General features: G+C 34.1%; 1 protein-coding gene across 1 annotated transcript; it reads right to left on the bottom strand.

The window, feature by feature from the left end:
- Nucleotides 1–27,993, bottom strand: LOC145010894 (TMV resistance protein N-like). Its single transcript, XM_078969460.1, has 5 exons — nt 27,424–27,993; nt 25,939–27,016; nt 25,641–25,853; nt 805–1,650; nt 1–698 (listed from the first exon to the last, which is right to left on the bottom strand). Exons 1-5 carry the CDS (start codon nt 27,924–27,926, stop codon nt 138–140), a joined length of 3,201 nt encoding a protein of 1,066 aa, XP_078825586.1. The 5' UTR covers nt 27,927–27,993; the 3' UTR covers nt 1–137.
- Nucleotides 27,994–27,999: the final 6 nt, after the last annotated feature.

The following is a 27,999-nucleotide window of genomic DNA, read 5'->3' as shown; positions in this document are numbered from 1 at the left end:
TGCAGGAAAAAAAAAGTAAATGATGGTAAAAGAAACTACTAAGCCAGAAGCAAAAAAACAATAGCGGCAGAGCAATCCTTCAAAGAGAAAAGCAGGAAATTAAGATATCTATATATATGAGTTTGCTAGATGTTGTCCTAATGATTAGGTCGCCATAAAATATTAATACATGACTTTGTATTTTGTTTGATCGTAAATGTGGGTCTAAAATGATCTTCATCCCAAAATTCTGAGCAATCTGTCTCGAGTTTTGTTGTTTGCACCGGATCATTTTTAGGAACGAGTGCAGCTCCTATTCTATCCGTAGCTCCAATAGGAAACCCATGCTGGCGTAGAGAAATCAAAATGACATTGTATGTTGAATTCAAGAATGCAGTGCCCCTCAATGAATTAAAGGAAACATATCCCACATATGTCTTTGTTCCATCATATTCAGACTCCAGTTCTTCACTGGATTCTCGTCCATGGCCAAGCTCAAATCGAGAAACTTCATCGACCTCCTGCTTGATGAGTATATGAATTTCTGGAAATATTTTGAAGGTAACAACGTGAATTAAGATCCCACAAAACTCATTGTACCAATTACATGGAAGATGACGCAGTGTAAATGCGTTCCCTCGTAAGAGCCTACCAACAATCCGCTTTGGAATATGATGTTGAAGAGTGACACTGATACGGTAATCATTAAAAGCATTTCCCTGTCATACATGTAAAACACATTCAGTCGTGATTCTTCTGCATGTTTGGGTTTGTATAATATTATAGATTGAAATTCCAAAGGAATTAACGTAGAGCCAAATTAACCTTGAGCATGGAGTCTAGCAATGTACCATCAGGTGGATCACCATCACCTACTTTGTTGGCCCCACGAAACGAGACTTTCCACAGCCATTTACAGTTTGAAATATCTCCAAATGTTTCAAGTGAGCTACAATTGTTTGCTTTAAGAACAGCTATGCTAGATGGGAGCTCTGACAATTCTACAAGGCGTTTGCAATCTGACACATTGAGAAATTTGAGGCTCGGAGTTCGTATGAGAATAAATTCTAATCGTGAAAACTTATTGTGTGATAGATCAAGTTCTTGTAAGTTTGGTAACTCCCAAACAGCAGAGATCATGTCTTCATCTCCCAAATTGCAACCACTCAGATCCAACTTTCTTAAGTATTGGCGACAAAAACATAACCGTATATGTTTTAAGTTGGGCAAATCCCGAACAGCAGAGCCGGTGTCTTCATCTCCAAAACCACACAAGCCCAGACACAAATCTCTTAAGCATCTGCCAAGAATACATAACCCTATGTGGTTTAAGTTGGATGACTCCCAAGCACCAGAGCTAACGTCTTCATCTCCCAAACTGTCCATCTTCTGTTGGATCTTTAAGGACTCAATAAGTCTAGGGCAACCTGCAAATGAAAGGGTCTCGATTCTTTGTAGTCGAGTAATGGATGGAAATTTCTTAATACCCTCGCACTTTACTATACATAAGCAAACAAGCCTGTCCAAGCCTCCAAACGATGAATGAATCTCTTTCAAATGTGGAGATCCTTTAAGAATGAATCTTTCAAGCTTGGGAAGTCCATCAAAATTTGGTGTCATGATTAGGTTATCCAAATACCAAAGTTCCATTATCTTCAAATTTGGTAGATACTGTTGTATACAATGCAAACAAGTATAAATATATCAAGCTGATACAACGAAAATCTTATTATTCATACATGCATACAAACATACATTGTTGAGAATTTTAGTGTTACCAACATATTTTAATGTAGTTAGTATTATCTTCAATTTACTTTCCGAGACCGGAGGTGCGGAGTGTACACCCGGATAGATGAACATGGACCGGGAATATGGGGATCCAGCTCAGCATCCGAGGTTCCAAGGAGCAGCGCCCCTAGCAAGGTTCGAGGGACAAAGCACATGGCGGGGATTCTGCTAGAAATGTATTTTCACACTAAAAACCTTTATTATGTCATTATTATTATTATTATTATTATTATTATTATTAAGTGTCGTTTTCCCTTGTAACGGTCATCATCCATGTATTTAAGGAAGATTGACATTGCAAACATTAGATACATGTTACCAAAAACTACATTGTTACTCTGAAGACTTGTCTTTGGAGAAACGCAAATCAGAACAAGGTATTTCTTTTGTTTTAGATTATAATTAGACTTGTCATCAGAATTGAATTTTTTGGATTATCTTACTTCTGGATTCATATACCCCATGCATTAGGGATGAATTCCACATATCAGAAAGTGACACAATTTCAATCAATGAAATATCCAATTTTATTGTTATTCGAATTCCCTAAAACTAATATATATATATATATATATATATATATATATATATATATATATATATATATATATATATATATATATATATATAGGTTCATGTGAGACGACCTAATTTTATAAGACCGTGAGACGCAATCATAGTCACTCATTTATTAGATAAAACAAAAACATTTTTAAAATACAAAATAATTGAAAATTTTCGAAATTTTTTTTCCAATATTATTTTCGGAATATATATTTTCCAATTAAATACCCAAAAAAATAAAAAATAAATACAAAAAAAATCATTTTTTACATATTTTAGTAGAATATTTAGAATATTCTACAGATCTGACAAATCTAGTAGAATATTCTAAGCATTCTAAAAATCATATTAGAATATGTACAGTGTAATATTCTATTAGAATATTTCACGTATTTTAAAAAAAAACGATAATTTTTTTTCTTTAAATAAAGTTCCGAAAATAATAATTAAAAAAATGAATTTCCTTTTATTTTGCATTTTAAAATTATTTTTAGATTTGGTGTCACGGTCTCACAAAATTAGCATGGTCTCAAATGAACCTGAACATATATATATATATATATATATATATATATATATATATATATATATATATATATATATATATATATATATATGAGTCAAGATCAAATAAGAAGGAAATTTTTGGTAGGAAGGTAAGAAGTTTTTTTCCTACATATTTTTTTCGCGAACAAACAAAATGAATCATTATATGATTCATTTGTAAGATGATTCACAAGAAAAAATTCTCAAAAAAACATCTAGATGATTCATTTATATAATGATTTTGTTGTTATTCACTAAAATTCTCATAAAAATGAATATTTTCTTAATTTACTTAAAAATGAATCATAAATATGTTTTTTTGAGAATTTTTTCTTGTGAATCATCTTACAAATGAATCATCTAGTGATTCATTTTTTTTTGTTCGTCAAAAAACTATGTAGAAAAAAAACTTCTTACCTTCCTACCAAAAAAAATTTCTTACCGGATCTATATCCTATATATATATATATATATATATATATATATATATATATATATATATATATATATACACACACACACACACACACACACACACACACACACATATATATATATATATATATATATATATATACACACATATTATTGGTGATTTTAATGTTATCGACATATTTTGGTGTAGTTAATATTACTATAGAGACAAACGTAGTTCAGTTTACTTTCTAAGTTGGGATTTAGGGGATGCATACTCAAACCGATGAAAGTGGACTCGGGAATACGAGGGTCCGATGGCAGCGCTGCTAGCGGAGGTTCCGCTGATAATGTAACCTTCATCTTCCATGTATTTAAGGAAGATTGACACTGTAGACCATAGACATACAATACGAAAAACTATATCGTTAATCTGCATAATTATCAAAGAAGAAACGCAAATAAACACAAGTTAATTATGTGATTCGTATCCGATTAGGCTTGTATTCGGAATTTAATTTCTTGGATTATTCCACTTCTAAATTCGTGTAACCCCGGGCAATACGGAAGAATTACAGATTTCGAAAAGTTACATAATCACGATCCATGAAATATCCTAGTATATTGTTATTCGAATTCATAAAACTAACATTCGAAATATATAATTTTACAAGCAATAGCAATGGCAAAATATGCCAGGGACATGAGTTCTAAATTTAGAAAACTAGAAAAGTTTGAAGGAAACGACTTTTGTCGTTGGCATAAAAAGATGCATTTCCGTATCACCACTCTGAAAGTTGTTCATGTTTTAAGTACTCCTGCACTAAAAGCACCAGAAGACGAAACTATGAAACATACCAGACAAAGATGCAAGTGGGAAAACGATGACTACATATGTCATGAGCACATTTTGAATGGTATGTTAAATTCGCTCTTTGATCTCTATCAAAATCATGAATATGCAAATGATCTTTGGGATGCCTTAAATCCGAGTACATGGTAGAGAATGCCTCTAGTAAGAAGTTTCTTGTTAGTAATTTTAACAATTACAAAATAGTTGATTCAGTGCCTATCATGGAATAGTACAACAAAGTCATGGGGATTCTGGGACAATTTGAACAACACAAGATGAAATTGGATATGTCCATTTGTGTCATAAGTGTCATAGAAAATTGCCCCCATCTTGGAAGGATTTCAAGCACATACTAAAAAACCAAAAGGAAGATTTTTCTCTTATATTACTTGGCAGCCACTTACGAATTGAAAAGGGCCTTCGGGTTCAAGAATATGGAAAAGGAAAGGAAAAGGAAGTTTCTAGATATTTTATGAATATGGTGAAAGATGAAAAACATCAGAAAAATAATAAGGGAAAAAGGGAAAAAGAAATATGACCATCATAAAGGTTCCAACAAGAAACCAAAATTTGTATGTTGGAATTGCAACAAACTAGTCACATGAAACGAGATTGTCATGTAACGCCTACTTTCCGATCATGTTTTAATCATCCAATTTTAATTAAGTTTAAGGAAAATATAAAAGAAGGTTTTGGGTGGAAAACAACTTTGTGGCGTGTCTATGTATTGTTCACGAGACGTGGGGGATTTTTATACATGACGCATCCATATGGATTTCGCGACACGTCGCCACCAACAACCCAAAACCCTAATCTCAGGATTTGAACACTATTTAAAGGCACTAAATCCTAGGGTTTTCTTTCATTACGGTTGTAAACCTCTAGTAGCCTTATTTCCTTGTTTTTGTGTGTTCGTACCTTTGGTGTGAAGCTTGAAAAAGAAGAAAGTAATATTTAGTGAAAATGAAGGGAGATCCAAAGAGTTTCAGCCTTTGTATCCTCTAATAGTGCTTTGTAAGTGACAAAGCATGCACCTTTATGGCTCTTTGCTTCTAGATCTAGAGTTTTAATCATTTTTTCCTTTTTGCTATGATATTGTTGGAGTTCAGAAAACTCTAGGTTTGTGGGTTGTCTTAAATGGATTTTTTCAAGACTCAATGAAGTAAAAAGAGTGCATGCTAAACTCTCTTTGAACCATGCAAGAAATCCTTATCCTTTTGGCATCGTTTTGGATCTAGGGTTAGTATTTGATATGTTAAGGGCTTGCATGTTAGTAAAATTCAAATATTTATTCATTACACACCTCCCAAGATGGTGTCTAGAAAGTTATAGCCCGTTATGTAACAGATTAATCAATTAATAGAAGTAGTTGTTTTGCCCAGGAAGCACGATGCGACCAAACGTTGGTCGCAACATGAATTGTAGCCTGGTTCGCGACTCTTTTGGACTGTACTGGACACGATGCGTCCCTATGCTAGACACAACGCATTGAACATTTGACCAATTTAACTTTTAGTCAAACTTTGATGATACATGGAGTTTTATACTTTAGTTAACATATGTTTGGTTATGGTCACTGAGACGCATTTAATGATGAATTTAGGTAGACCGAGGTAGTTGATCCGTTGCGGAGACTTCTGTGTGAGAATCAGATTACTAGCTTTAGCTAAGTTCTCTCATTATACGATGTGTGACATTATATATCCTTTGCGTGGTAGGATGTTTGCGCATTGATATTATATGAATGTATGATTATACTAGAGTAGTCTTTGTTATGTTAGTTGGTGGGTATTATGATGAGATCATTTGCCTTTGGCTGGGATGATAGCAGGAATGGTATTGAGTTAAGGGATAATTATGGAACAATCATAGGCTATGAGCCTACAGACCCGATAAGATGGTAACGAAAGCCTACAGGTCCGCTAGGATGATGAAGAATGCACGATGGGATGATGGCGAAACAATATTAGACTGCAAGCCTACATGCCTGGTAGAATGGGGGGCTCACGATGGGATCGTGAGCCTATAGTTTTTATGCATTGAATGTGTAATGGAATATGTGGTATACTAGGGAAGTCACTAAGCTTTGTGCTTACCCGATATATTTAAATGTTTTTTAGTTTGTTCCTGTGAGAAGGGCAAGGGTGTGATGTGATTGTATTTGTTGGATAAGGTGCTAAATCCATAACTATATTTGGTATGTACTTGACCCAATTTAGCATGGTCCATTTGGGTTGCACTTCACCAGAATAATGTGAATTTTTGAGAAGACGATATGTATAATTTATTAATATATTATAAGTTATAATATATTAATAGGAAATCGTATTATTTAATTAGTATTCATCAAGAATTAATTTGGAATTAATATTGTGGTCAAAAGAGACTAATTAAATATATAGTGATTGATTGTGTAGATCATTCATTCTTATAATGTAGGCTAATAATCCATGATTCCGTATGTTGGGCTTAACCCATGTGGTGACCCATGGATACTCCATGGAGGTTAAAACCCATGGATCATGAGGAATGTGGAAAGTCATGCACATTAGGGTTTACATGGTGTAACCCTAATGTAACCACACTATATAAGAAGCACTTTGGTTCAAGAAAATGGCACCTAGAGTATTTACAAAGAGTGGCCAATTTTTGTGAGCATTGGAGTCCTCTTCCAAGTTTCCAAGTGTTAGTGGTGATTTATGATTCCACTTGAGGCATTCATACTAGTGGTGCTAGACGCTTAAAGCTCCAAGCAACAAACTACAACAAAAGGTATGTTATCTTACTTGTTTCATTACTCATGTATCAAAGTTTTGTATGATAGTTAGGGTAATACCTTGGAAAATGAAAGTTTGCATGTATAATATAGAAAACATAAATCCAAGGTATTTAGGGTTACATGTACACCTTAAGAGTGTTAGAATGCTCAAAACCTTTCGGTGGTATCAGAGTCTAGGCTTGTTTTCAATTATACGTGATGCTACTTGCTATTAGAAGTTGAAAAAATCGAGTTTTATGCATTCTGACTGATGAACTCGCCAAGTCTACTGATGGACTCGATGAGTCCATGTACAAAATGAGCTACTCGGTGAGTCGGGTTCATGGACTCACCGAGTTGGCTGGGCAGAGTGTAGAAAAATGATTTTTTGGCCCCAAATGGATATGATCATTACCCCAAACTGTTTTGAATCATAAAAATATGTTTTTTAAGATATGGTAATGATCATGCTCATCCATTTGAAAGGTGATTGTCAAATTTTCATATTTTGTATTCATTTATATGATTAGTCTAATTACATGGAATTTGTTTGATTTGAATTAACTTGTTCATATGAGTTTAATCTATAACTTGAACATTCTTGTTAGTTGAATTGTTGTTCTTGATGATTTTAATGGACTCCATAATTTGTCCTCAAGTTATGGAATTCCAAAAGTTTTTCTTTTAAATGAATCATTGAAAGTCATAGGTTATAGAAAAATGAAGAGTCTCATTTTAAGAACCATTAAACTCATATGTTATGAAGTTGAAAAGTTTTGAAGAGTTTCAAAACTTGCCCTCGAGTTTTGGAATTTGTAAACTCACACATTAATACTTTAATTCCAAACCCTAGAGTTTTAAAAGTTTAAATTTCAACCCTTATACTATTATAATATTATAAGTTTAATAATATATATACATATATATATATATATATATATATATATATATATATATATATATATGTATAAGAACAAGTCAGTCTTACCGTTAGTAGACCTCATTCATAAAGTCGGTCTATAAGGTGGGTATAAGGTTACTGCCTATAAAATGGTGGTTTAATGGGTGTCCACTCTCACCCACCGCTTCCTTGACTGGTGGAGGGTCATTAGCCGAACGGGTAGGATAGGACATTAATTATCATTTAGTATAATGATAATTATAAAGTAACTAAATGTTTTATAAATTCCTAACCTTAGTTACTTTAAGAAAATATGAATTGATGCTAACCCATGAAATTACACTTTGCATTTTACCAACTCGTTAGTGGAGCGTGTATGGTTAACCAACACACTAACATGGACTAGTAAAGGTGGCAAAGGGTAGCTTAATGTTTGCCATAGATTGATGGAGCGTGTGTGGTTAACCGGCACATCGATTAGGTGATAAATAACATTAAGAGTACCAAGTATATTTGTATGGTTATTCACACCTTGTTTGTGATCTTCGGTATCCCGATAACAAACTTAAAGGGCATAATCGAGATTTAAACATGTCATTGAAAAGTTTAATGAGTCTCAAAAGAATCTAGGAATTTCAATTCATCTAAAACCTAATAAATCAATTTCATTTTTCATGGTGGAAATTGGTAAATCGTCATTTACCTACCCTCAAATATTTTGCAACTTGGATTATGGCATCCCTCTTCCAAATTGTAATTGTGTTGGGTCCTAGCCTTGATATTTCATTTTGGGTGTTATATTAAGGACTTTATATCTAATCGAAACTTTGTATTTCCTCTCCTTCAGATCTCTTCCAACAATGCTTCTGGATCAAACCCTATCGGCTCTTTCTCTCTCATGAACCTTTGTGGGAGAGTCATATTCGATGGAACTAATTTTAATGATTGGATTAGGATGGTCATGCGCTACGAGGACAAGGAATATGTCCTTGACAAGGAGCTTAAGGCTATCGATGAGTCTTTTGTTACTCCCGAGGAGATTGTTGAGTATACTACCCATGAGAAGGATGCCACTTAGGTGTCTTGCATCATGTTGGCGACAATGACACCAGAACTCCAAAATTCTTATGAGGAATTCTACCCTTTTGAAATGAACCAAGACCTGATGGAAATATACCATCATAGTGCACGCCAAGAGAGGTATGAAATCATCACCTCCATGATAACAACAAAAATAATTGATGGAGAGCCCATCACGACCCACTTGCAGAAAATGCAAAGATTTGTGGACCGTTTGCTTAAGTTAAATGTGAACTTTGATGAGGAGCTTGCTATAGATATTATTCTACACTCCTTACCTCCATGTTATGATCAGTTCCGCATGACCTATCATATGAACAAGGAGGAGGTCACACTTAGCAAACTTCGGGGACTTTTGGGGACTGCTGAAAGTAGTCTCAAAGGTAAGAATGTTGTTATCACTCCTACTCTTGCTCCAGTATTGACAATCAGGCAAGGAAAGGGAAAGAAGAGGAAGACCCCTTCCAAGGGTCACAAAGGAAATTCTCTTGATGGATCCTCTTCAAGCAAGACTAAAGTTTGTCCTGCTACTCCCTCCTCCAACCCAAAAGAAGCCGAGTACTTCTATTGTCATGATAAGGGGCACTAGAAGCGAAGTTGCCCAAAGTACTTGCAGGATGCTAAGGATGGGAAAGTAAAACCCACCCATGCAGGTATTTTCACTATATTGTCTAATAAGTCACCGCATACTAATTCTTGGGTCCTTGATATAGGCTATCGTATTCATATTTGTTCTGATTCGCAAAGACCAAAAAGAAGTGAGAATATGGAGCACGGGAAGATAAACTTAATCATGGGGAATAAGAAAGCTTCACCTGTCACCAAGATTGAAGTTTATTCTTTATTGCTTTGTAATGGGTTAAAGTTAGATTTGAATAATTGTTGTTACTCGTCTAAAATGGTGATAAATATTATTTCTTTTCACGGTTTGTACAAACAAGGTTTCACATTTTCGTTTGATAATGAAATTGGTGTAATAAATGCTTATTATAATGGTGTTTTTTATTTTAGAGCATTACCTTGTAATGGTGTATATAAAACTGTGATGGTTGTAGACAACTTAGGAAATAATTTACTGCATTTTGATTTTTCCACTAGCTTGGATAAAGCATCCTTATGGCATTATTGTCTTGGACATGTTAACAAGAAGCGCATAGGCCAACTCCAAAAGATTGGAGTCTTGGAATCATTTGACTTAAATTCAGATGATAGTTGTGAATCTTGTTTACTTGGGAAGATCACTAAATCACCCTTCACTGGTTCTTGTGAAAGGGGTGAAGGTTTATTGGACCTCATACATACAGATCTGTGTGGACCCTTCAGAACCGCCACAAAGGATGTTAATCACTTTTACGTGACTTTTACTGATGATTATAATAGATATGGATATGCCTACTTAATCAAGCATAAGTCAGAAACCTTTGAAAGATTCAAAGAGTTTAAGAAAGAATTAGAGAATCAACTGGGTAGGAAGATAAAGATGTTCCGATCCGATCGACGTGGAGAGTATCTTAGTATCGAATTCCTATACTATCTTAAAGAATGTGGAATTTCTTCACAATTGACACCTCCTAGAACACCACAGCTTAATGGTGTGGATGAGACGTGTAATCGAACCTTGTTGTACATGGTTTGTTCCATGATGAGTCGAGCTTCGTTACCAATCTCATTTTGGGGGTATGCGTTAGAGACTGCCACCCATATCCTTAATCTAGTCCCTGCAAAAAAGGTTGCCAATACACCTTACGAGATGTGGACAGGGAAGTTTCCCTCGTCAGCACACATCAAGGTTTGGGGTTACGAGGCCTTCGTGAGATGCGAGACTCACAAAAAGCTCGAACCTCGGAGTGAGCGGTGTATTTTCATCGGCTACTCACAGAAATCCTTTGGTTATCTCATCTACAGATCGAGTGACAATGTTGTCTTCGTTGCGAGGAGAGAAGTTTTTCGTGAGAGAGAATTCATAAGCCAAGGAAATAGTGGGAGGCAAATTGACCTTGAATAGCTTCAAGAGTAAAGCGGTGAAGGAAGCTCAAACACTAGCGATCAACCTGAGGAGGAAACTCTTGTTGTGCCGATTGATGAATCTGTACCTCTGAGGCGTTCCAAAAGAGTTAGGAATACACCTGATTTTTATGGTTTCCATATTATTATAGAAGGTGATACATTTATCAGTGATAGCACACTGGTAAATTTGGATGAACCTAACAGCTATAAGGAAGCCATGGCAGGCCCCGAGTCTGCAAAGTGGAAAGAGGCTATGGACAGCGAGATTCAGTCCATGTATGACAATCAAGTTTGGAACTTGGTTGACAATGTACCAGATCGTAAGACAGTCGGGTGCAAATGGATCTTCAAAAAGAATAACGACATGGATGGGAAAGTGCACACATATTAAGCACGACTGGTTGCGAAGGGCTTTACTCAAACTCTGAAAATTGACTATGACGAGACCTTCTCACCAGTAGCAAAGATTAATTCCATTAGGGTTATGCTAGCCATTGTTGCATTTCATGACTATGAAATATAGCAAATGGATGTCAAAACCGCTTTCCTTAATGGAAAGTTGGCTGAGGATGTTTACATGAGTCAGCCAGAGGGTTTTGTTGATGCTAATTATGCTAATAGAGTGTGTAAGCTTGAGAAATCCGTTTATGGATTAAAACAAGCATCTCGTAAATGGAATCTTTGTTTTGATGAGAAAGTAAAAGAGTTTGTCTTTTCGAGAAATGAGGGTGAGTCCTGTGTATATGTTAGAGCTAGTGGGAGTATAGTTAGCTTTTTGGTATTGTATATGGATGACATACTACTCATAGGAAATGACATCCCAACCTTGCAGGAGGTAAAAGCATGGCTTGGGAAGTGTTTCGCTATGAAGGACCTTGGAGAAGATGACTATATCCTAGGGATAAGGATATTGAGAGACAGGAGTAAGAGACTAATTGGACTTAGTCAAAGTATCTACTTGGACAAGGTATTGAAGAGGTTCAACATGAAAAATTCCAATAAAGGTGACTTACCGATCCAGCACAATGCCAGACTGAGTAAGACTCATAGTCCGAGTACAGAGGCTGAGATAGTTGAGATGAGTCGATTACCATATGCTTTCATTGTTGGCTCGATCATGTATGCTATGACTTGTACTCGCCTTAATGTGGCCTTTGCTTTGAACATGGTCAGAAGATATCAGGGAAACCCTGGTAAGGCTCACTGGACTGTGGTAAAGAATATTCTCAAGTACCTGCGAAGGACTAAGGATTGGGATCTTATCCTCAGTAGGAGTGATGACTTGAAAGTGACAGGGTATAGTGATGCCAGCTTTCAGACTGACAGAGATAATTTCCACTCTCAATCAGGTTGGGTATTTACCTAGAATGGAGGAGCAGTTACTTGTAAAAGTTCCAAGCAGGAGACCGTAGCTGATTCAATGTGTGAATCAAAGTACATATCAAAAAGTGAAGTGCAAAAGAGGCGATATGGATGAAGAACTTCATTGGTGACCTTGGAGTTGTACCAACCATAAAGGAGCCTATGGAGATTTTTTTATAGTGACAGTGCGGTTGCCTTAGCCAAGGAACCAAGGGATCGTTGCAGATCCAGGTATATTAACAGAAAATATCACTTCATAAGACACAAGATAGAAGAAGGACTCCTCGTAGCAAAGAGGCTATCATCATAAGAGAACCCATCAGATCCCCTCACGAAGGGACTGAATAGGGTTAAGCATTTGCAGCATGCGAGGCGCATCGAGCTGAAAGACGATATTAGTTTTAATGATTAGATAGTTATTTCTCAAACGTGTAATACATAAATGTAATTGACATTCGATGATTAAATAAAAGTTGTTGTTTATTTATGAGTAAAGATACTATCTTGTGTCAATTATTTACTATTGTTTCAATTTTACATGTTTTGACTTCCAGAATAATAAGATTATTCAAACTGTCCATGGTCAATCATACTTTGGAAGTAGGTATTGAATCAAGACTGTCATGAATTTGGCTTGTAGATTATCTGAAATGGTTAGACATTTCTATGACATTCATGAGTGCTCATAAGTTCTGAGTATTGGATTAAACCCATGCTCACTTGTATCACTTCATGGAATTCATCTCCAGTGATCGTGAGACGATAATATCATGTAAGTATTCAAACCAAGAGATATGAGTTGTTAACTATGAGTTGATTGTGCATTGAAAGTACGAAAACGCATTAGTAACTGGATGTTATAAAATGTGTTGTTGTGTATGATTTGGCGAATAGTTAGTACAAGCATATGATTCAAAGTTTATATGTTCCTTTTAATCCTTGGAGGATTAAAAGCGATATCTTGGACCCCTCGATGATTTCTTTTCGACTTATGTGTCGGGACCGGTCAGAACTCAATTGATGTGTTAGATTAAGTTCTATGTTAAACAAATCAGAAATCGGGAAACAAACTGCTGGACAATAAGTATAATGTTGTTCCATGTATTTTTCTGCCTGATATCTTGAGAACAGAGGATTATATGATCACTCGTCTAAAATGACGCATCTTAGTTCAACAAATTTTTAAGAGCTAAGATTGTTGGTCGGTTGCTGAAGTCGTACTTGCAACTATATTTATTAGACTTATCCATGTGGGAGACTGTTTGATAAGGTGTCTAAGTCCATAACTATATTTGGTATGTACTTTACCCGATTTAGCATGGTCCATTTGGGTTACACTTCACCAGAACAATTTGGATTTTTGAGAAAAGGATATGTATGATTTATTAATATATTATAAGTTACAATATATTAATATGAAATCATATTATTTAATTAGTATTGATCAAGAATTAATATGGAACTAATTTTGTGGTCAAAAGAGACTAATTAAATATATAGGGATTGATTGTGTAAATCATTCATTCTTATAATGTGGGCTAATAATCCATGACTCCTTATGTTGGGCTTAACCCATATGGTGGCCCATGGATACTCCATGGAGGTTAAAACCCATGCATCATGAGGAATGTGGAAAGTCATGCACATTAGGGTTTACATGGTGTAACCCTAATATAACCACACTATATAAGAAGCCCTTTGGTTCAAGAAAATGGCACCTAGAGTATTTACAAAGAGTGGCCGATTTTTGTGAGCATTAGAGTCCTCTTCCAAGTTTCCAAGTGTTAGTGGTGATTTGTGATTCCACTTGAGGCATTCACATTATTAGTGCTAGGCTCTTAAAGCTCCAAGCAACAAGCTACAACAAAAGGTATGTTATCTAACTTGTTTCATTACCCATGTATCAAAGCTTTGTATGCTAGTTAGGGTAATACCTTGGAAAATGAAAGTTTGCATGTATAATAGAGAAAACATAGATCCAAGGTATTTAGGGTTGCATGTACACCTTAGGAGTGTTCGAATGCTCAAAATCGTTCAGTATTCACATCTATGTTGTGTTTTTTAGACTTCCGCTTGACTCTATGATTATGTTGTAACGTCCCGTTCCTGGTACGTATTTATTTTGATTAAATGTTCTTTTAGGAAAAGATACTCGGCGAGTTGTAGCCCTAACTCACCGAGTAGATGTCAAGTTGGATACGGGCTTTAAGCGATTTACTCGGCGAGTCCACGCATGGACTCGGCGAGTACGCCAATCAGGAGGAGACCCTAATTCTTAGGGTTTGCAACCTATTTAAACATCCTTATAGCCCCCATCTCAGCCTCCATCACCCTCAGATCATTCCTTATAAAACCCTAGCCGTTTTCTTAGTGAGTGTGTGTGTGTGTGTGTTTATTGCTTGTGAAGGCATCTTTGGAGTAAGAAGGAGAAGGAGAAAGTTGGAGAGTTCAAGGAAGAGGAAGTAGATCCAGAATACACAATCTATTGATCATCTTTTCTGGTATTAAATTCTATACCTTTCTTATTAATCGTATAGATCTATGTTGTCCATAAATTGTGGTTTCTAAGCCCTAAAACCCCAAATCCCTTGTGATTAGGCCTTGTGGCCGGGTTATACCTCATATTTGGACACTCATGGCATGCTAGAAGTATAAAGTTTTGGTTGTGGTTGTGATTAAAGTCTCCATTGAGCCTAGAACCTCATTAAGAGCTTATTTTGGTCATATGAAGCCTTTAAAGACATGCATGCACGTAAAGTTAGCAACTTTACATGAAAAAACATGCCCTAGAAGTCTAGATCCATGATTTGTAGCAGCTGCATGGCTCAGATCGGACATGTATGGAAAAAGGGCTGAATGAACTCGGCGAGTCCTCATGACGACTCGGCGAGTTATATAAAGTTAGCCGTCGACTCGACGAGTTGGAAGAACAACTCGGCGAGTCCGATGAAGTTTGCCTTAGAAATCGACGAGTTGTATGAGCAACTCGGCGAGTCCGATGAGTTTTCCCAAGAAAAGTGGTGTTTGAGTAGGGAGGCTTCATTCCTTCATAGTTACATGTAAATTTAGCAACTTTACGTGTTCAGATGGTTCCAAGATTTCAGATCTACGTGTTAGGAACCATAGAGCGGATTCGAATGTAGTTGTATGGAATCTGCTCGACAGAACTCGGTGAGTAGTTCCTCAGACTCGGCGAGTCCGGTCAACTGGAGGTTGACTTTGACCAGGGGTAAAATAGTCATTTTACCCTCTGTATAGTTATCAGTAATTGATTGAGTGTATTTATGGAAATTATAATCGAGGAGATACCGGAGCAGCAGCAGTTGGTTTCCAGAACAATTCATTTAGCAGCCAGTGTACGAGGTGAGTTTCCTTCTAGTAGGAACGGGTCTAAGGCCACAATGCCGGCCCGTTTAATTAGTAGTAGTTTCCGGACTTCGGTCCGATGCAGTAGTCAGAATGTTTGATGCCTTCGTGGCTCAGATAGTGTTTATGTGTTATGTGTTCCGAGCTACGACCCGATGCAGTATGCAGTTTATTTGTCAGTATGCAGTTTATGTGTTCATGCTAGTTGATATGTTTATGCTATGCTATGCTATGCTCAGTTAGTTTCCGGACTTCGGTCCGATGCAGTTAGTTCCGGACTTCGTTCCGATGCAGGGGACAAGGTCCCAGTCAGTTCCGGACTTTGGTCCGATGCAGTCAGTTCCGGACTTTGGTCTGATGCAGTTAGTTCTGGACTTCAGTCCGATGCATGGGACAAGGTCCCAGTCAGTTTCGGACTTCGGTCCAATGCAGTTTTCGGACTTTGGTCCGATGCAGTGGGAAAGGCCTAATATGTGTTTATATGTTATTGTATGGTATGTGGTAGTTTGGGGGAGCTCACTAAGCTTTGTGCTTATAGTTTCAGTTTTGGTTTCAGGTACTTCCGCAAGTAAAGGGAAGAGCTCGGATTGATGACATCGCACACACCACAGCTTCAGTTCATCCTGGGAGATGTTTTAGCTCTTCATAGATATGATTTGATATAATCTTGATACATTTTTTTCGTAATACCTTGCTATGGTTTTGAGATATTGACGTACGAGCTTTATTTTATGATATTGACATGATGTTTTCAGTAATTATTAAACAAAAATTTTGGGTTGTATTTTTGGGATGTTACATATGTTTTATGATATTTTAACTCAATGGATATTTATGTTTCTTTTCAAAAAATGGTTTTGGTTGTTTAAATTATATTTAAAAAATAAAATATTGGTTGAAAATTTGGGACATTACAAGTTGTTATAAGATCCTCAATTTCAGGGATTCTGATGAACAGGAGCGTGTGTCCAAACTTAAACTAGAGCTTGAATGAATTTTATAAAACTTTTTGGAAAAGATTTTTATAAAAGAAAGAATGATGTGATGTGTACAGTCATTCGGTGCTTGACAAGAAGTGTAATTCCCAATATACTAATATTGGTCTTATATGTTATTTATGTTTGATAGATATGCATGCTAGAATGTAGGCTAAGGATCTACTCAAGATTTGCATGTTAGTTTACCTACTTAGGAAAGATGCCTTTTTTCATTATATATAGATAACTAGATGCTACTTGAAGTATATTTTAATATTGATAAGTTGTTAAGTGAATGTTTTAGGGTTGTATGCAGTTAGAATCAGATAGCCTTAGAATTATTGATTTGGCCTTATTGCATGATCATGGTTTGGTTGTTGGCTTATGGTAGAGTCAATTATTCGACTATCTATCTCATTCATGACTACATATAACTGTGCATTTATAAGGCGACTTATCAATATCAACAGAAATTTCATTTAACATGATAACAGAGTGGAGTCTTAGAGAGTCTTAAAAGATTAGTAGTATGTGCATATGTAGGCATATATATATATATATATATATATATATATATATATATATATATATATATATATATATGATAAAGAATTTGGTAGTGGATGTAAGGGGAAAATTAGAAACTTTGGGGAAATTCTTGAAACAAGTAAGGATATGTGTGGAAGGTAGTATAAACGCGCAATACCAGAAACATAGGATGTGTACTTGGATCGAAAAGGGTCGCAAGGGTTCTAAGGAGTTGGTAGGTGGAGGAATAGTGTAGGTATAGCGCTATGTATATTTTTTAACCTTTTCTGTCTATGTCTACAATATGGTGGCTAATAGAGATGTAAGGAGCAACTCTGATGCAAGTCTTAGTGAGCCAGACTTGCATGTCATGAATGCTTTTGAATTATTGCAATTCATACTCGATGTGATGCTAGTGATGTTTGGAAATACCAAAGATGAATTGATCATGATGTTCAATGAGAAGTATGCTTCTGCTCTGACAACTGGAGGGGTTGGTCAGACGAGGACTATGAGCGTTACTTACCGTGACTTTTTCTACATGTTAGTCTCCCTTCTTTAAGGGGTAGAAGGATCTAATTATTAGCATGTGTTGGATCATAGAGGTAGAAAGTGCCTTTCACGCCATTTTTACCTAGGGATGCAAAGTTACGGTTCGCTGTGAATCTCTTGGTGAATGTGAGGAAGGATTTATGGGGGTGGATTGTTCAGTATGCTATTGCGACCGAGCTTGAGGCCATGATATTGGAGGAGTTTATGACTCGGCTTAGGGAGTAGTATGTGCCCCTAGTGGAGAATGATCGAGTGACTCGGGAGTACCTGGAACTTAATCAAACTATTGATTCAATGATTGAGATCACTAAAGAATTCATGGACAGGGTGTTGTTTTGCCTTGAGTATGTTGTAACTAAGAAAATGAAGATATATCGTTACTCTGATATGATGAAGATGAAGATTGGGGATTTTGTGCTTAACATCAGGTGACAGAAGCTTGGTGATATTGTGGATATGACACGAACTCGGTAGTTAGAGTTAGAGATCTAGAAAGGGAAGAGAAAGCAAGTGTAAGTTCATGCATCATCGATAGTAGCTAAGAAGTTCAAATATGTTGATAATTGTACTTGCGAACAGAGGAGCCAAGGTCGTTGTGTCAAGTGTAGGAAGATGTAAAAGGGTTAATTTTGTGTGTTTAGGTTCTATAAGTGTGGGCAGAAGGTTCATTACAATCAAGACTGTAAATACGATGTGAGGGTATGCTATCATTTCAATCGGCTTGTCCACATTAACATTGGTTGTCCTAGACTAGCTGCAGAGGAGGTACGGGCTCCAGCACCAATGGCTTTGCAATTGACTAATGGACTTCATGGGAGGGTGGAGGTCCCTAGGGCCAAGGGTAGAGCTTATTAGCTTACTGCAAAGGAGGCAAGAGCAGTACCCGACATGGTCACTAGTATGTATTCATTTTATGCTTATGTTGTTCTTTTGTTGTATTCTTATCATTACATTTGTGGATAGGTACATTTCTATTCAACTACGTATATGCCTTAGTTTTATTTGACTTTGGGCGAGTCATTCATTTGTTTCGCTTGCTTTTAATGAGGGTATTGATGTTGCTCAGTAAGTGTTGGACCACTGATCTGGCCGTATTTAACTATGTAGTTTAGGCCATTATCCTAATATATTTGAGTAAAAATGTTAAATTTTAAGATATATGATACTTAATATGCTTTGAAATGTTCAATTATAGTTAAAATCGGAGTTGGGATGCAAAAAGAGGAGAAAGGAGTTGAAAAAGACGCATAAAGGATATTGTTGGCAGATTAACCTCTCGTCAGTGTTTTAGCCATATCTTATGACTCATAACTCTGAATGACGATATTCAAAAAAATTTGGAAACTACACAAAATTATAGACAACTTTTTTTAAGAAAGTTCTAATTCCTAGTTACCATGCTATGGAAAAGAGTTTTCACAGCGTGGAAATTCGGAAAATTTCGTGGACGCGAAGAAACCATCTCCCACGGCGTGGAAAACCTTTCTCCACATCGTGGTGATGCTGTAACTCTAAATTAATCCGAGAATTAACCCCAGGGATATATCTTCAACCATAATTCGTTCCCTAAGATTATAAACCCAAAAGTGTCGTTTTGAGGGTCTAGAATGCAGTTAGAGGGCAGTTAAGCATATTTGGAGCAAAGAACTGAAGGATTCGAGAGCACATTCATGTTAGGAATCATTTGTTTTGCTTTTCTGAACATGATTAGCATTCCAATTCTTTCTATATGTGTTTTACTTTCTAAATTAAGGTGTTAAAACTCTTTGATTTACGTTTATGATTAAATGAATCATTAAGATTATGGATTAACTTCTTATTTGGATTATTTATTCTTATTTAAATTATTTTGTCGAGTTTGAATGAAAGATCCATATGTGTTAAAGATTGTTACTTTATTCCCTATTTCTAAATTAATAGAGTTTATAGGACCATTTTGACTATGTTAATTTGAATCATAGTTGTCCATGATTATTGGTAACTATACCTAGAGATTGATCATAACCTAGGGTTAGGATAATAAAGTGATGAACTTTAATATGTGTGCATGAGTAGATGATAATTCTATCCATAATTTAATTCCTATGATCATTACGATTAATAAATATCAACTCTTGCTTAATACGAACTCAACAATGAATTTGTGGATAATTAATGACATGAAGATGAAATTAAGAGACTTTAGATTGACTGGGATTAGTCATGATTCTAGTTATATTAGGAATCGGTGGATAATGAATCAATATCCATTACACTTGAGTAATTAATCATGATTTTGAGATGTTATCTAATCTAAACCAAAGTACCTAAAGTGATTTGTTATCAATCAATTTATCTAGTTCGACCCCCCCCCCCCCTTATTGTTTTCATTTATTTAATGTGGCCTATAATCAAATATTCTAATATAAATTCACTACCGTTTCCCTTGAGTGTGACACTCTTTCTTATCAAAACTATACTACACTTAATTAGGCTCACTACTTGTAAGGTGTGGTTTAGATGCAATAGACTATGAATCATAAATAAATAAAAAAACTAGTGCATTAAAAATACACATCAACCATACTCTTATGGTCAAGATTGTCAAAGATAAGATAGGTAAGACATCAAGGGTCTAGATGGTGATTGTACACTAGAGATATTTAAGGTGAGTTTTCCTATATACCTTATCCATATTCCTATGGGAGAGATTAGCATGGTGCTCGGTATGGATTAGTTGAGCCAATTCGGGTGATTGTGGGCGACAACAGGTGAGAGTTCGAACCCCAAGTGGGGAGAACTGATTATTCAGGAAGAGGATACGAGGATCAGTTTTTGTTTTTGTTTGGCTGTAAGTTCCATAAGGTATTTGCAACACGAGTGTGCAGGATTTCTGGCTTATATGGTTGATACGCAAGAGGAAAAGAAGAAGAAGAAGAAGAAGACTATCATATAGGTACCAGTGATTAGGGAATTTATCGATGTGTTCCCTGAGGATTTTCCCGGTATTCCTCTCGAATATCAGGTCGAGTTCAGGATATACCTTCTTCCATGTGCGACTTTGATAGCCAAGGCACCGTATAGAGTTGTAGCCCTTATGATGCAAGAGTTATCCACACAACTTTAGGAGCTTTTGGACAAGGAGTCTATTCAGCTGAGTAGTTCGTCGTGGGAGCGTTGATTCTATTTGTGAATAAGAAGGATGAGTCGTACAGGTTGTGTATCAATTACACGGAACTTAACAAGCTCACAGTGAAGAGCAGACACCCGTTGTTGACGATTAATGATTTGTTTGATCAGTTGCAAAGAGTTACATGTTTCTCTAAGATTGATGTACATTCAAATTATCACCAGATGGGGATGAGTGAGAAGAGTGTACAAAAGACGACCAATGTTAGATCGTTCTGTCATGGTGTTTATCGAAGATAAGTTGCTCTACTCGAAGATGAAGGAAGAGAACGATGGTCATTTGTTAGAGGTATTAGAGGTTTCGGGGAAGGAGAGTCTCTACACCAAGTTCTCCAAGTACGATTTTTCCTTATGAGAGGTCCAGTTTTTAGAACACCTCGTCAACCAAAAAGATATTATGTTCAATCCTATCAAGGTTAAGGTAGTGATTCAATGAGAGGTCCTGAAGACTCCCTCTGAGATTATGAGCTTTTTTGGGCTACTCCCCTAGCGGGTTTCAAGGGGCAAAAGCCCCAAACGGGGGTTCCAGATATTAGACACATATTATATAAATTTTTATGGATGACATGGGCCCAAAAAATATATTTTCCCACTAAAACCCTTTATTGTGTTATTATTATTAGGTGTTGTTTTTCCTTGTAATCATCATCTTTCATGTATTTAAGGAAGATTGGCATTGTAGAAATTAGACACACATTACGAAAAACTTCATAGTTACTCTACAAAATTTTGTTTAGAGAAACAAGAGGACGTGATCCTAGCCACATATTTCAGTGAGAAAAAAAAAACAACAACAACAACAAAATTAATAATATTTATTTATAGTTTTCATCACTTTTTATATTAAAAAAACCATTGTTATAATGATATATTCTATAAAATATTGTTCCTATAAATACTATAGTAATATTCTATCATTAATATTATAAAGATTTTAAAATTTTGTATATTGTCACATTAAATTTATTATTCTATTAGATTTTTATTAAAGATTTTTCTAAATTTACATAAGATAAAATTTGATAGAATATTACGTTATATACCATATATAATATTTTATTAGAATATTAGTAAAGTTTTTAAAATGTTATAGAATATTAAAGTTTTAATAAGTAATATTTTATTATAATAATACATTAAAATGTGATTTTCTTTATTTTTTTTAATTTAAAGTTGTTTTAGATAAAAAAAAAAAAAAAAAAAAAAAAAAAAAAAAAAAAAAAAAAGTGACGAAAGTGATTGTTAAATATCTGTTTTCAATTTTTTTTATTTTTGATCTTCAAAAATGTGTAGCTATGGTCATTTTCTTTAATTTGTCACATACATACACACATACATATATAAACACTCACACACACACACACACACACACATATATATATATATATATATATATATAAAGAGAGAGAGAGACAGAGAATAGGCGAATAACCTTGTGTTGTGCAGAATACAATAATATATTTGAAATCTTTACAAATAAATGATTATATATATATATATATATATATATATATATATATATATATATATATATATATCAATGACGTTGTTGTTAGTTATTATATAATAAATCTTATAATAAGTTGGTATAAACATTGTTTGTTTTGAATTATATAATAATATAGACATCTTTTAAAATTCTATAATTTCAATTGCCTCAATGGTCTCTACCTGTAGGTTACTAATGAATAAAATTAAATATAATATATGGCTTAATGATATTTATAGTTGTTGTAATTATTTAATTAATTTTAAAAAGTTTATTTGCTTAAGATTTTAATCTCTATCATTGTAATTATTTAAAACATCAAACATTGTTTTTATTTTTAATGGTAACAATATAAATTTTGTTTAGAATGTTACTTTTAACTACTATTGTTGTAAATTTTTAAATTATAACATATTTATAAACTTTTAATTATTTTAATTTTGTTTTAGAAATTAAATTTTTTTTAAAGTTATTTGATGAATATTGCTAGTTTCTTTTATTATAATTATTTAAAAGAACAAACGTTTTTTTTTTGTTTATAAAGATAACATTATAATTTTTTTTTATATAATATTAGTTTTAACTATTCATATTGTAAGATATTTTTAAGTTACAATTTTTGAAAATTTTTATTGATTATAAAAAATATTTTCATATTTTTTTTTTTTTGTTAATTTAGGATTACAATTTTGGTTTAACATGATTATTTATAACTTTTAAGTATTTATACAATAGTCCCTCGATTTTTCTAAAGTTTAACTGAAATTTTGATTTAAAATAACCATTAAACATTGTATTGAAATTAATAATTTAACTGTTTTGCATAAAATCATAAATTTTACAAAGTTATGAATTTAAAATGACAATTTCTCATTAACAACAACATATCTATACTAATAAGTTAACTATAATATGTTGAAAAGTTAAAGTCATAATTTTATAAATAGAAGTAAAATATGATATTTTAATATTGTAGTTTAGTTAAGTTATAATTAGAATTTAGTTTTTGCATTAATTTATCATTATTAACCAATTTATAATACTTATTAGAAAGAAATCAAAAATTCATGGAATTTAGTTTTTGCATTAATTTATCATTTATAGTAACCTTTGGTGGTTTGGTAGTTTGTTAATTGTTAAAGACTTAATTAATTTGGTGGTTTAATAGTTTGTTAAACTGTTAACGACTTAATTCATTTAGTGGTTTGATAGTTGGATAATTTGTTAAATTGTTAATGACTTAATGTGCTTGTGACATAATTGTAGGATGTTGATGTGAACGTTTTTCTTCAAAACTCGACGTCTGTGACGACAATTTGAGATATTATTCGCTCGTTTAAGAACCAAATCAACAACGAGGAAAACAACGATGGTGAAGACTAAGACACATAATATTTATTGTTTTATGTTATGGATGATGTTATTTTGGATTTATTAGATAATTTATGGATGATATATTTGATGTTTATTTTGGATTCATTAAATAGTTTATGTAATATGGTATATTTGACGTATGTAATGTGGTATGTATTTATTTCTGTATTTTTACCAAACATGCATTATTTATATATATATATATATATATATATATATATATATATATATATATATATATATATATATATATATATATATATATAAACTAATATCATAAATAAATTGTTTTTTCAGGAAAAAAAAAAAACATTAGCAACAACACCTTTACGGACGACATTGACCAATTGCGATAACTACTGATTCCGGGAAGAGTATCCGGAAAAACTCCGACCGGTGGCCGCAATATCAATAGAGACGACGCCAATAGCGACGACAGAGTCATTTAGCAACGAAAAGTATTAGAGACGACGCCATTTGCGACGACAAACGAGTATTAGCTACGAGGTATTAGCGTCGACAAGGGGCATCAATCGCGACGTCTTATGTCATCGCTAAAGGTTACGTTTTTGCTGTGAGGATGCTTGTTATTTCTTTTTAAATTGATATTGTTTGTGTGGTTATTTTGTTGATATTGTTTGTGTGGTTATTTTGTATATAAGGACAACATGATAAGTTTGATAGTCTCATCATCATGTGCCGGTCTTATCAAAAGTTATTTAGACATATTTTTTGTGTGGTTATTTTTTACGTAAAGGTAATATGATAATTTGGATTGTCTTGTTATCATGTGCTATGTTATCAAACGTTATCCAGATTTTTTATGTGGTCATTTTGTATGTAAGGGTACTATCATAATTTCAATAGTCTTGTTATCATGTGACATGTCATCAAACGCTATCTAGATTCTAAGACACATTCTTTGTTTGGTTATTTTCTATGTAAGGGTAATACAATAATTTTGATAGTCTTGTTATCATGTGCTATGTTATCAAAAACTATCTAGATATTAGACAATAACGTCCTTGTCTTGTCAAGCTAGTGTACCAAATGTGATGTGAATACCTTGACTATAGGTATCAAGGTGTTGGAAAGGTGTTCCTCTTCTAAAAGGTTATGGGTTTAAGTCTTATTATGAACAATGGAGTAGTTACAAGTAGGATTTAGTGGGTGTGTATATAATCCATTCAAAAAAAAAACTATAGATAAAAACTAAATTGTTTCAAGTGTGTGATTCTTTAATTATATATCTAAAATCACTAAATGAAAACAAAATTATAAAATATTTTTAAATCCAAATTGGTGATATATCAATGTTTTATAATGGTTATTAATGAAAAAAAATAGATTTAAATTGAAATCTTCTCAAATTAAGAAAATAGTATTTCTTTTCAAGAAAAAATTATACTAAGCAGTTTTTTTTTTTTTTTGTGTGTATATATATATATATATATATATATATATATATATATATATATATATATATATATATATATATATATATATATATATATATATATATATTGAAGTTGCTTAATGACACCAATAATAAATGACATAATTGTGTGTTAATATCCTTTTAAGAGCATCCACAATGCTTAATTGGGATTCAATAGATTAAACACTACAATTGTGGGATGCCATATTTGCATTCAAATATTCAATAGATATGGAGTTCAATGGAAAAAAAAAACATTTTAACTATTAAATATATATTCCATTGAACTCTATTCAGTTCAGTGAATTATAGAAAAATTAATGTAGAGTTGTATAGAAAGTAAAATGATGATGTGTCAATCCATTAAACTCTAATAAGTTTATTGCATTGTGGATTCCTAACTACTTAAAGTTTACTATCTAGATTAATCAACTCAATAATTCATCATGCACTTTGTTTTCATTATATGCATTAGATAAACAATAAGAAATACCTTATAACCATTCCAAAGATGGTCTTGCAAGCCTGTACGCAATATTAGACAACAAAGTTCCCTTGGTGGAAAGTTATTAACCAAAGGATTGGTTGGATCACCTTTCCATCTGATATACCGAAGGTTCCTTATGTTTGCAACAATCGGATGAGGTTCTTCATGTACTCCAAAACTATTGTAATCAATTTGTATTGCTTCAATCTTGTCAAGATCCTATGATAGATGAATAAAATGGTTTAAATGTTGAATTAAAAGTGTTTTTTATACATATATCATGAAAAGCTAGCTTAATGATTACCATTGTCGCATCCATAGCACATATTGTTAGAACATCTTCCTTTTTCCAAACTCTACTATGTCTTTCAGGATTCTTAGGATGTTCCCCCCTAACAATGTAGTGTCCCATTTCTTCCACCTGATCATGCATATCAAATCTTCCATTTGAAATAGTTATGAGAGCCTTTTGTCTCAACTCCTCTACACCTATAACAGGATTAAAACCACATGCATCAAGTATCTCCATTGCCCTGTCTTTCTTCCACCCCCGGAAAAAACATGCAATATCAAGGAACAAGTCTTTCTGAACATTTGGAAGTCTATCAAAGCTAATTTTTAGCTTTTCCAGTATATTGGCATCAGGGATCTGTTGTAGTCTCGCTAAAGCACTCCTCCACTGTTGAATGTTTTTGTCACACAGACAAGAACCAAGAATTGTAAGTGCTAATGGAAGCCCACCGGCATAAGAGACCACCTCTTTTGAAAGTTGCACATAATCTTCCATAGGCATGGAACCCTGAGGTGCATGCTTGCTAAAGAGCTCAATAGACTCATCAGCGTTTAACAAGCTAATCTCATGTACCACAATTCTATGAGCTTTTAATAAATGCTCATCTCTAGTTGTGATTATTATCCGACTTCCTTCACCAAACCAATCAGGTGATCCAGCTAACGCTTCTAGTTGTTCACGTTGATCGACATCGTCAAGAACAATCAACACCTTTCTGTGGCGAAGCCTCTTATTTATCAAGCATCTTCCTCTTCCAATAGTGTTTGCTTCCATTTTTAAAAGGCATTTTTCTTGCAATTCTTCCAAACCACGCCTTCCTGATTCCTCTCGAATATTTGCAATAAAGCAACAACCATCAAACTCTCTAGAGAGTTCATCATATATACAAGATGCAAGAGTAGTTTTACCACCACCCCCAACCCCCCATATTCCAATCATTCGCACACCACCTGACTTTATTTGTAACTCGGATTTCAAACGTTGAGCACGGGCCTTTATTCCGACCAGCTTCTCATTTGTATTTGAAGTTACTGGCACTAACTTCAGTGAAATTTCGTCAACAATTTCTTTGATAACATCTGATTCATGCCTGCACATTAAATATACAAGGATAATTTATACATGCTTACATTTAAAAAAGTGGTTATTTGTGTCATGGTCTATGAAAAAAAAAAAAAAAGAATCCTTACCACCCTTTATATTTCATATTGAATATTGCACTTGTAAAATTTGTAATTGACAATTTTCTTGGAAACAACGAATACTTTCAAACAGCAAAAGTAACATGAAGATTGATTTGATTTTTGTAACTTGCAGCAAGGTGTTCAGAGTTATAGGTAGAACGCAATGAAGTATGTCATAACTTAATTTAAGCTTATCATAATTCTTACACTTGAGTTATCTTATAACTTAACAAACTAGTTGTTATTAAGGTCATCAACATCATCAAGAATTATTAAAACATTTGTATAAAAGAATATAAGGTAAGAAAATTACCCGTTGGCAATGTTCTTGGGTTCCCATCCACAAAGGTTACATGCATCCACAAGTGCTTTTCTCCAATATTCAACTTTGTTTTTGTATTCCGGTTCATATTTGGCAAATATTTCTCCGTATTTCTGTTTTTGATTTCGTACTTCAGACGGATCCACATCATAAAATATGGGTGTCACAATTTGCCCTCTCGTCTCCTTGCATTTCATAATATGTACCAGTTCATCCAAGCACCACGGTGAATCTACATAGTTTTTAGAGAATATGATGATGGCAATCTGTGATTCCTCAATAGCCTTCATGAGGGAGGGGCCGATTGATTCGCCATGTGAAAGTGTTTTATCATCCTTATAAGTGTCAATACCTTGTTGCAAAAGAGCTTTATACAGATGATCAACAAAAGTCTTTCGAGTATCTTCTCCTCTAAAACTAAGGAAAACATCACGATTCCATGATTGAGAAGAAAGCATCGGAGCCAATGGAGAAGATGATGATGCACATGCCATTTGATCAGTTGATTTGCAGAGATAGTAGGTATATATATGTGATGTTGTTTCATCACCTCAATGAAATGAAATA

This window comes from Lactuca saligna, chromosome 8, assembly GCF_052625555.1.
Source record: "Lactuca saligna cultivar CGN05327 chromosome 8, ASM5262555v1, whole genome shotgun sequence".
Classification (NCBI taxonomy): Eukaryota; Viridiplantae; Streptophyta; class Magnoliopsida; order Asterales; family Asteraceae; genus Lactuca; species Lactuca saligna.
The sequence above is the reverse complement of the archived record's forward strand: the minus strand, read 5'-3'. Positions and strand labels throughout refer to the sequence as shown.

What these genes read in the sequence shown, in the direction of transcription:
- LOC145010894 (XM_078969460.1), bottom strand. Translation starts at nt 27,926, where the DNA reads ATGGCATGTGCATCATCATCTTCTCCATTGGCTCCGATGCTTTCTTCT. An exon ending in GTGCTATGGATGCGACAATG is followed by an intron (nt 25,854 to 25,938) that starts GTAATCATTAAG and finishes CATCTATCATAG; the next exon opens with GATCTTGACAAGATTGAAGC. An exon ending in TGCTAGACTCCATGCTCAAG is followed by an intron (nt 699 to 804) that starts GTTAATTTGGCT and finishes CATGTATGACAG; the next exon opens with GGAAATGCTTTTAATGATTA.